This window comes from Helianthus annuus, chromosome 2, assembly GCF_002127325.2.
Source record: "Helianthus annuus cultivar XRQ/B chromosome 2, HanXRQr2.0-SUNRISE, whole genome shotgun sequence".
Lineage (NCBI taxonomy): Eukaryota > Viridiplantae > Streptophyta > Magnoliopsida > Asterales > Asteraceae > Helianthus > Helianthus annuus.
Window position 1 is genome coordinate 168,075,136 of NC_035434.2, and position 10,827 is coordinate 168,085,962.

The following is a 10,827-nucleotide window of genomic DNA, read 5'->3' on the forward strand; positions in this document are numbered from 1 at the left end:
TGGAAAAGTTTTCAAAAAGCAATGGGAACTCGACTAAATCTAAGTACTGCATATCATCCACAAACAGACGGACAGAGTGAAAGGACAATACAAACTTTAGCATGGAAAGGTTAGCACAACTATACGTGGACGAAGTAGTATCCCTACATGGAGTCCCACTCTCTATTGTATCGGATAGAGATAGTCGATTTACTTCTCATTTCTGGAAAAGTTTTCAAAAAGCAATGGGAACTCGACTAAATCTAAGTACTGCATATCATCCACAAACAGACGGACAGAGTGAAAGGACAATACAAACTTTAGAAGACATGCTCCGAGCATGTGTAATTGACTTTGGTGGTAATTGGGATAGTCAATTGCCATTAATTGAATTCTCCTATAACAATAGTTATCATTCAAGCATCGAAGCTGCACCATTTGAAGCACTGTACGGACGTAAGTGCAGAACTCCAGTATGTTGGGCAGAAATCGGAGAAAGTCAATTATCAGGTCCTGAAATTGTACAAGAAACTACTGACAAGATAACTCAGATTAAGGAAAGATTGAAAACGGCTCGAGATCGTCAGAAGAGCTATGCAGACAATCGTCGTAAGCCTTTAGAATTTCAAGTAGGAGATAAAGTACTTTTAAAAGTCTCTCCTTGGAAAGGAGTAGTACGATTCGGAAAGAAAGGAAAGCTAAGTCCAAGGTACGTTGGACCATTCCTAGTGATTCAATGAATAGGACCAGTAGCTTATCGATTACAACTACCAGAAGAATTGGCTGGAATACACGATGTATTTCATGTATCCAATCTCAAGAAATGTTTAGCAGATGAATCCTTGGTAGTACCTCTTCAAGATATAGAGGTAAACGAAAAGTTGAAATTTATAGAGAAACCACTACAGATCGAGGACAGAAAAGTCAAGTTTCTCAAGCACAAACGACTAGTACTAGTAAAAGTCAAATGGGAATCCAATAGAGGACCAGAATACACTTGGGAACTGGAATCAGAAATGAAGCGAAAATATCCACATCTATTCCAGTAAATCTCGAGGACGAGATTTTTCTTAAGGTGGGGAGGATGTAACAACTGTCAATAAAACCCGTAATTAGGATAATAATTATCCAATAAGAAAACCCTAATTAAGACACCCAAGTAATTTGGCGTAAACCCTGAAATTTTCATAACAATCGGAATCAGGATTAGGGCCCCTAAAACTCAAGGGGGTAAACCCTAGTTGATAATTATCAACAATTACTCGTTGTCTAAACTGAGAATTCTCGAGGTAACTGATTCAGCAAAGCTATACCACGACAAGGCTACTCTAGGCTAGATAGTCACCTCAGGCGAGTCGCGACAGGATCAGGAACATCTTCCGCGACACGCGGGGGAGTCCAATTTCAAGTATAAATAGAAGGGGTTGGGACTTGAATTCAGATGTTCATTCGACGTTAAAACTCATAATATACACCGAGTTAGACGTAAATCACTATCAAACACACACGAATCACGAGGTGCTGCCACAATCAGGGTAATAACTCGATCGCTATTACGATTCAACGTCCGATCGATTATAACTATCCAACGATAGTCCGGGTGCTGCTCAATTGAGCTTGTACTTTGATTATTCGTCGTGATTTCGACTTGAATATTTGAGTGCTGTTCGAATTCGGACTATGCTCTGTTATTCGTTGTGAATCCGATTGAATTATCGAGTATTGCACTGATTAATCGTTGTGAAGGTTTAATCTCGTGAATTGACATAATTGCTGTATTAGTTACTAACCTGTCTGTGTGTACATTGTGTTAAAACTAGGTGTAATCAAGGCTAATCAGTAGGCTTATATCTATTGCTCGTTAATCTGCAATGTGAGTCATTCTTCTTTTTAAACTGTTTTCTCACAGTTTGTGAGTAAGTATTACAATACCTCAAATTATTTTCAAGGTTATAATTACAGGGATTAAGTCTTTGTAATCACCAAATTACAGCTGGTATGTGGGGTATTGTGCACATTACTATTTTTATCACTCTATGTGAGTGAATATTACTCTATGTGAGTAATTATTACTCTGTGTGAGTACACCGTCACTATTAGGGCAACGGGACCCAATAGTGGTATGACCACAGTCACAGAAATGAATCGAGTGACAAATACCCATTCTTGATAATTGGTTGATAGAAACATTGTAATCGCTCTTAATACTGTAAATTATAACTAACGGGTCGTTTTAGAAAACAGAATGATTCACTCAGTATTTCCCCGCTGACAAAACCTTTTTCAAACATGTTTCAGGTGATCTGTGTGATCCAGGAAAAGTGCAGTAAAGCACTATCAAGCTCAGAGAAGTGGCTCAGTGTAAATAAACCAATAAAACGTGTTTTGAAAAATAAAGATTTCTGTGTGAAATCAACTTATTGTAAATTATGGGATTTATCCCTTAAACTTTGTGTAATATATTAAACGAGCATTTTCCGGTGAAAAGATCCTGTTGTAAAAAGACTTCCGCTGTCGCATAAATTAAATACCACGGGTACCACTGAAATCTGCATCGCGGGCCCCGACTCCGTCCAGGGTGGGTCGGGGGCCGCGACAACATGTAACAACCAAAATAATATGGATAACCAGATATTAAAACTAGAATAATTTAATCCTTACGAAACTTATTAAACTGATCGAGAGAGTCGACACAAAACAAAGACAGATTCAACGAAAATTATAGAACAAAGATTGAATCAAATACTGAATACAGGTACTGACAGATACAAACTATACGTATAACACGGAATCGTAATCCAAATTGAGACTGATACTGAGATGAAACTGATATAGAGAGACTGAGTCAAAACAGACATAACTAATACAGAACATAATCGGATACTGAACATAATCAAGAGGATGATTAATTCGATACATGATCGCAAACATGACCAGATGCGTACAAAACATATTAGACATATCAGAACAGATACTGAACAGTATGGAAAGCATAACCCGATACATAATCGAAAGTATAATCATACGCGTATCCGACATATCAGACATATCAGAACAAATACTAAACATATTCAGATACAGACATGTAACACCTCGAAAATTCCTGTCCAATAAAATAAAGACACGTATCATGTGGGACAGACGTGTCAGGAACCCGGATCAAATATAAAGATGTATGGTAGGATTTTTAAGAGGGCGTCATGTTATTAAAAATACCTCTGAACGACCCAAGGGCGACATATTATTAAAAATACATCTGAACGACCCAAATTTATAAATCCCAAGATCCTTAAATCGTTTGATAAACATCTTATATATTAACCAGTTGTTTCTAAATAAATAAGAATCCATCTTTTATATGGAAATTGGATTATTGGAATGTTACTACAAAACTCTAATTTAAATTCTGGAGTTAAAAAGAAGTTGAAGTAAGTTTAGTAATTCTTGTTCAATCTATATTGAGAATCCAAGACTTGTTCTTAGTATTTTCGTCACTTTAAAATCCCACAATAATCCAAATTGATAGGGGGACATGTAAGAATCATTCAAGCATGCAATGGTTGAGCAAGAAGGTCCCACAACTGAAAAAGATGGCATGGTTTCGGACTTGTGTGATTGCATGGTCAAGGCTTGAAAGTTTACAAGCAAGGGTCATGGCTTACGGTCCGTAAGAGGGGTACCTGGGCGATCGGTTACGGACCGTAAGGGTCATGGCTTACGGTCCGTAAGAGGGGTACCTGGGCGATTTCAGCAAAGGTCGGTTATGGACCGTAACTATTTCAGCATACGGTCCGCAAGAGGAGCTTACGGACCGCAAGGCCTTAAGCTTACGGTTCGTAAGGCTGTCGCTGGCAGCAGGTTTTGGACAGCTGCCTGTTCAGCCTGTTGCACCGACTTAAAATGGTGGTATTCGAAACAAGGGTCTTGCTAGGCAGTATTTAGCCACATAGGGACATTTGGGATGATCTTGTAACTATCCTAGACTACCTTGGCATGATCTTGAGCTTCTTGGTTCACTATATAAAGGACTTGAGTTGTGACCATTTCACTTGCTCACTTGGGACTTTTGTTCAAGACACTACTGGAGCTCCTGGACAGCTATCAAGTTTTCTTAGGCTCCATAAACCTTCTTAGGACTCTTGTAAGTGTCCTTAACCTCCCTTAATCCATTTTAGCTTAGTTAATTAGCTAAAAGTCAAACCATCGTAATTAAGGTTTGACTTCGAGATTAGTCCATAATTACTCAGTTAAATCTCGAATTAAAAATACCTATAAGTAGGTAATTATGTGGGTAACAAACCCTTAAAAGGGTATTTCCAGATTCCCATTCTAACCATGATAATTGTCGAGTCAAAGTACATTTTAAAAAGTCAACAGAATGCTTAAATCCAAATTAACTTATAATTAGCAATGTAGGATACATGCAACCTGTTTGATCATTAAAATAACTTGGTAACTAATCTAAGAACATGTCCCAACATGTTCAACTCGACAATTTTCTGTTTAGACCCGGTTTGGAACCGAAAGTCGCATAGTTTGACTTTTGCATTGACTTTCAGTTCTGACCCGTTTTAGTCAAGTTTAGGATTGCCTTAGAGCTTCTTTTGGACCTATTTACATGTTAGTATATCCCCCTGTGATTATACAACTTGGTTCATTAGATATCCTATTCACATACATGTTTCCGTTAAATGCCCATATGTTGACCATTATGCCCATATATCCATAAAATGTGATTTTTGAAAATATAAAAGGGTAGGCATCTTAGTTACTGAATTATAGACTTGTAACCAAAATTTGACCTCAGTTGGAGGTCTAGATTAAGAATTATGCTCATTAGCGTAATTAGAAGCTTTCTTAGTATTTAATTAGCGTAATTAGCATATAGCCCATCTAAACCCAATTTTTATATCAAAACTTTATACCCACTGATATATATTAATATTTTGGGATTTTTAGAGATTTTTATTTATTTTTAGGCTGAGCATAACTTAGAGTTCTAAACTTATTTCGGTTATCGCCGGTTTTGCCCTTTTGGGCTATAAAATGAGTTTTATAAATCCTTTTGACCTCAAACCTTTTTCTACTGATCCTTAAACAGTATAAAACGAAGATATTGTTTAAAAGTATTTAATCGCTAAACAATATGGCTGATTAAAAGTATTTGATCGTTAAAAAACAAACAATATGGCTGATTATTAAGTACCGATTAATTAATGAGCTATAGCTCAATTGGCATTGCAATGAAGTGAAGATTTGGGTTTGAGGCCATATCGATTCCAACCTGGTTTTACCACAGTGGACCTTCGGCAGTGAGTTTTCCCCGTAACTGGAGGTGGTGGGCTTGAGCTACCCAGCGGTATCTGCAATCACAGATATATCGGATCGCCTTTTGCCATTGGATTACCCAGGGTAGCCTAATTTTTATTCGTTGACTATTTAAAAAAAACGTAGATATATATTACTTGCCGATTTGAACCGGTTTTTAAAACATTGGTAACTTGTGCTAAACATGTACAAAAAAAACCGGTTTTAGAATTGAAACCGAAAAAAATAAACCGAAACTATTTTTTTTTACTGGTTTCACACTGAACCGACCTGGCGGTTTGTAACTGGTTCGTATCCTCAATCTTTGAAACCGGTTTTTAAAACGAATCTCAGTTGTAAAAAAACCGGTTTTACCAGTATGGGGTTTGAACCCTAGAAACCGGTTTTAAAACCAAACCAATTTGAAAAAGAAAAAAGAAAAAAAAAACCGGTTTGCCCCCAACAAAAATAAACCGAACCCGTTAAAAGAAAGGAAAAAAGAAAAACGGTTTATACACCTCTACTAAAAAAAGAAAAAAGCGGTTTATACACCTCTACTTGTGAGTTGTGACTGCTACACTCATGATGAGTGAGTAAAACCCTCAAAAAAAAAAAAAAAGAAAAAAAACAAAACCAGAGGAAGAATTAGCGATGAGCAACAACGGCAAACGGAAGCCGGTGAACGAAGAAGAAGACGACGACGAAGAAGACGGAAACGAGAGAGATCTCGAAGCATGGGAGAAAGCATACGCCGATGAAAGATCATGGGAGTCACTCCAGGAAGACGAATCTGGACTCCTTCGTCCCATCGACAATCAAGCGTTGCATCACGCGCAGTATCGCCGTCGCCTCCGCTCACTCTCCTCCGCCTCAGCCGCCTCACGTATTCAAAAGGGTCTTATTCGCTATCTCTACCTTGTTATCGATCTATCTAAGGTATTGATAATGTTGGTTGGGTATTATTGTTTACACATTTTTAGGCAAATTTGATTGATAGGGTTGTTCTTGTTTACCGAAAGTTGGGGAATTGATAGGGTTTATTATTTGGGTTTTGGGTTTTTTTATGTATTGTAACCAACGTTGTAAGAATCGTTAGGCGTTAGTCGGCATGTGGGGTACCGACTAGCAATTAATCGGGATTAATCGGGTCTCAGATGTTGTTCAAAGGGTCTGCCGCTTGGGCCATTTTCAAGGGACATCTGGGTGAAGGGACGAATTGGGGCTTTAATCCTGGGTTACGGGTGTGAGAGTTTACGAATTCCATCCGGTTCCGCGCATCAGGGACACGGTCTCATGGTGGTCGAGGAGTCGACCTTGAAAATAGCCCCGTGCAGGGTGGATTTACACGTGAGATTCTTTGCCGTTCAAACAAAAAATTAGGGATTAATCGGATTGGGATTTATAAGTAATTTTCAGTTTTATATGTATTTTTTTTAAGTAGACCTACTGATTAATTAGCCGATTAGATAAAAATTACTCGGTGAACCTGGGACTAGTGATTAATCGGCGACTAATCGGAGGCTAGTCAGGGTTTTTACAACCATGATTGTAACTGATGACTAATTGGTTTTGCAATCGGGTTTGTCGGGTTCAGGTTGTTTGGTTATCAGGTTATTCGGGTAGGGTTTGAATTGATTACTGGACACAAGTCATGTTAGTGTTTGGTTAGCTGTTAATTGCCAACATTTGTGGTGTTCAGTTCTTGGTTTAAAAAAGCGTGCCTTAGGCGCAAAGAGCTGCGCCTTGTGTGACATAAGGCGAACTCTGTACAAAAAGCGAGCTTTTTTGGAAAAAAAATCTCACCGAGGCGCGCGTTTCTTGTATAGAAGGTGCTTTTGTGCTTTAAAGTGTTATACATGTAGCTTAAATGGTTGTACATTTAAGTGTTTTATACATTGGGGAACACTAAAAAAGCGGGGAACAGCGGGGAACCGACTCAAACGAACTCCGATTGGACTCATTCCAACGGCGTTGGAACCGGCTCGTCGAACCCTAACTAAGATCTCTTAACCCTAAACCCTAAATCCTAACTCCTAAACTCTAAACCCTAAAGCTAAAAAATAAGGCTAAAACCTAAGCTAAACCGTAAAATCTAAACTATAAACCTAAAAGTTAAACCCTAAAGGCTAAACCTAAAGCTAAACCTTAAAGTTAAACCCTAAAGTTAAACTCTAAACCCTAAAGCTAAACCCTAAAAGCCAAACCCTAATATATTTAGGGTTTAGGGGTTATGATTTAGGGTTCAGGGTTAAGAGATCCTAGTTAGGGTTCGACGAGCCGGTTCCAACGCCGCTGGAATGAGTCCAATCGGAGTTCGTTTGAGTCGGTTCCCCACTGTTCCCCACTTTTTTAGTGTTCCCCAATGATACTCACTATATATACATTAAATCATATATTAACCTTATTTATAACTATATTTTGGGTAAGGGATGCTAAAAACCTATAGGATAAATAAATAAAAATATAAGCACCTTGCGCCTCGCGTAAAAAAAAGCCCTCCGCTTTTGCGCTTTGATTTTAGACCTTGTCGCTTTTGTGCGCTTCGTGCTTTTTAAAACCAAGGTTCGGTTGGATGTTATAATATACAATTATGTTTCTAATTACTGTTGATTGATTTTTTTAATATTATAAACTCATTCACTAAATCAAGTTTTCGTTTTATGATCCCTCGAACGGTAACTCGTAGGCAGCTGGAGAGATGGATTTACGCCCAAGCCGAATGGTGGTAGTTGCTAAACAAGTAGAGGCTTTCATACGCGAGTTCTTTGACCAAAACCCGTTAAGTCAAATCGGTCTAGTAGTTATAAAAGACGGGGTCGCTCAGTGCTTAACTGATCTCGGCGGCAGTCCCGAGTCTCACATCAAAGCCCTAATGGGAAAACTCGGGTGCTCGGGTGAAGCGTCCCTTCAAAACGCTTTAGAACTTGTACACGAGCAACTAAATCAAATCCCGTCGTACGGTCATCGGGAAGTTATTATTTTGTATTCGGCTTTGAGTACTTGTGATCCCGGAGATGTGATGGAGACCATTCAGAAGTGCAAGAAATCGAAGATTAGGTGTTCGGTTATTGGTCTCTCTGCGGAAATTTATATATGCAAGTATTTATGCCAAGAGACCGGAGGATTATACTCCGTTGCTTTGGATGAGGTATGTTCAAAACCCGAAATTGCAATGCTTAATAGGCTAAATTAGAGTAAAATGTCATTTTCGTCCCTGACGTTTGGCTAGTTTTGTGACTTTCGTCCAAAGGTTTGTTTTTTCACATCTGGATCCAAAAGGTTTGAAATCTTGCCATTGTCATCTGGCTCGTTAACTCCATCCATTTTTCTCCGTTAAGTCACGGGTCTTTTCGTCCTTTTTATTTAGTAAGGGTATTTTGAATACTTGTACATTATGCTTGTACATAAAGTGAAAAGACCGAATTGCCCTTTAAGTTAACAAAAAAAGACGAAAATACCCTTAACAGAGAAAAATGGCCGGAGTTAACGAGCCAGATGAAATTTGCAAGACTTCAAACCTTTTGGATCCAGATGCGAAAAAACAAACCTTTGGACGAAAGTCGCAAAACTGGCCAAACCTCAGGGCGAAAGTGACATTTTACTCGGCTAAATTATAAAGCGAAATTGGATAAGAACTTATTTGACGTAATTCTTTTGTAGGCGCATTTAAAGGATCTAATATTAGAGCATGCGCCGCCACCACCAGCTATAGCGGAATTCGCTATAGCTAATTTAATAAAAATGGGATTCCCACAAAGAGCCGCGGAGGGTGTTATCTCTATATGTTCATGCCATAAAGAAGCTAAATTTGGCGGAGGGTACATTTGTCCAAGATGCAAAGCGCGTGTTTGTGAGCTACCAACCGAGTGTCGTATTTGTGGTTTGACACTTGTTTCCTCTCCACATTTGGCACGGTCGTATCACCATTTGTTTCCCGTAACACCTTTTGACGATGTTGCCCCTATGCTTGTGCCTAATCAACATCGTCGACCGAAGAGTTGTTTCGGTTGTCAACAGTCTCTTTTGAATCCTGGTGAGTAGCATGCATACATGACTAAGGCTGCAAACGAACCGAATGAACACGAACAAGACCTTGTTCATGTTTGTTTGTTAAGGAAATATATGTGTTCACGAACTGTTCATGAACACTTACGAACGAGATTTTGTGTTCGTGTTCGTTCGCTAAGGAAATGAACGTGTTCGTTTGTTAATTTTAGGTAACGAACGTTCATGAACACAAACTTATGTTCATATACTGATACTTATTAAAAATTTAATTTTTTAGGATTTTGAAGTATTTAAACAAAATAAAAACTAAAAACACTAATGAAGTATCAAACACAAACGAACATAAACAAACACGTTACCGAACGTTTACGAACATAAATGAACGAACGCGGCCTTTGTTCATTTAACAAAACGTACGGAAATGTTCCTGTTCGTTCATTTATTAAACGAACGTAAACAAACGAACTTCCCGTCGAACGGTTCACGAATTGTTCGCTGAACATTCAGTTTGTTTGCCCATACATGACCGCTTTGTGCTGTTTAATAAAAATTATCTTTTTAAATTCTTTTAATGATCGGTTTAACGATGTAATGTAGGAAACATGCCGGTTCGTTGTGTTACTTGCCCTAAATGCAAACAATTCTTTTGCCTTGATTGTGACATATACATTCATGAGAGTTTGCATAACTGTCCGGGGTGCGAAAGCTTACGAGACTCCAAATCGGTTAATTGATTTTAGTTTTAAAACCGGAGAAATGATGCATGAAATTTGTGTATTCCATTTTGTTTGTTGTTCTTATATGCTGCCTTCTGAACCGTTCTTTATATCGTGTAACTTGTAAGCATGGTTACTGATAGGATTTTGATCCAGAAGAACAAGGGATTTTTACTTTTTTTCTTTGTTATATTTATTTAGACGAAAGATTTCGTTGAGTTTCTAAAGATGTATGTTTTTGAGAACCAGAAATTTTATTAGTGTTTTGAAAACCGGACCAATCAAGCTAAACCAACCGAGCACGAGCTCATAAACTAGGTACAAATGAACAGGCTGATTTTGAGTGAAATCGAGCAAAACGGATAAAGAATAGTTGATGCTTTCTTCCCTCAGTTGCTGACCATCAATGAATCGCCAATTGGGTTTTCAAAACATTGTAGTTCTTTCAGAATTTTAAACCCCCAATTGTTTGGGTTTTATGTGATTTTAGAGATGACACCCAAAACCGAGTACGTGAACGGAGAGGGGGTCGAGCTATGAAAGCGTCATATGTGCATGTTTTTTAGGACCCTCAAAATCAAACTTATTAGAGAAGCTCTAATGGATTTTACTTGCGACTCTTTCAAGGCGATGGGGCACTCACTTGCGACTCTTTTAAGGCGATGGACATGCACAGAGCGCAGGTTGAAACAGCTCGAAATGCAGATGCGAGACACGCCTCTTGTACACAAGCATTTTTTTATTGCTTCACAAGATTGTACATGTAGCCTTTTAAGTTGTACATAGAAACTATTTATATATGTATTATAAAATCATA

The 10,827-nt window shown here is 38.3% G+C and overlaps 1 protein-coding gene across 1 annotated transcript; it reads left to right on the plus strand.

Moving 5' to 3' along the window:
• The first annotated feature begins 5,857 nt into the window (after nucleotides 1-5,857).
• On the plus strand, nucleotides 5,858-10,237 carry LOC110927083 (general transcription factor IIH subunit 2). The gene is made up of 4 exons (XM_022170683.2): nucleotides 5,858-6,222; nucleotides 7,973-8,434; nucleotides 8,947-9,319; nucleotides 9,892-10,237. The coding sequence occupies exons 1-4, from the start codon at nucleotides 5,938-5,940 to the stop codon at nucleotides 10,026-10,028; spliced, it is 1,257 nt and encodes a 418-aa protein (XP_022026375.1). The 5' UTR covers nucleotides 5,858-5,937; the 3' UTR covers nucleotides 10,029-10,237.
• Nucleotides 10,238-10,827: the final 590 nt, after the last annotated feature.

Coding starts and splice junctions, on each gene's coding strand:
- LOC110927083 (XM_022170683.2), top strand. CDS start 5,938: ATGAGCAACAACGGCAAACGGAAGCCGGTGAACGAAGAAGAAGACGAC. Junction 6,223..7,972: donor TTGTTATCGATCTATCTAAG/GTATTGATAATG, acceptor GGTAACTCGTAG/GCAGCTGGAGAGATGGATTT. Junction 8,435..8,946: donor ACTCCGTTGCTTTGGATGAG/GTATGTTCAAAA, acceptor ATTCTTTTGTAG/GCGCATTTAAAGGATCTAAT.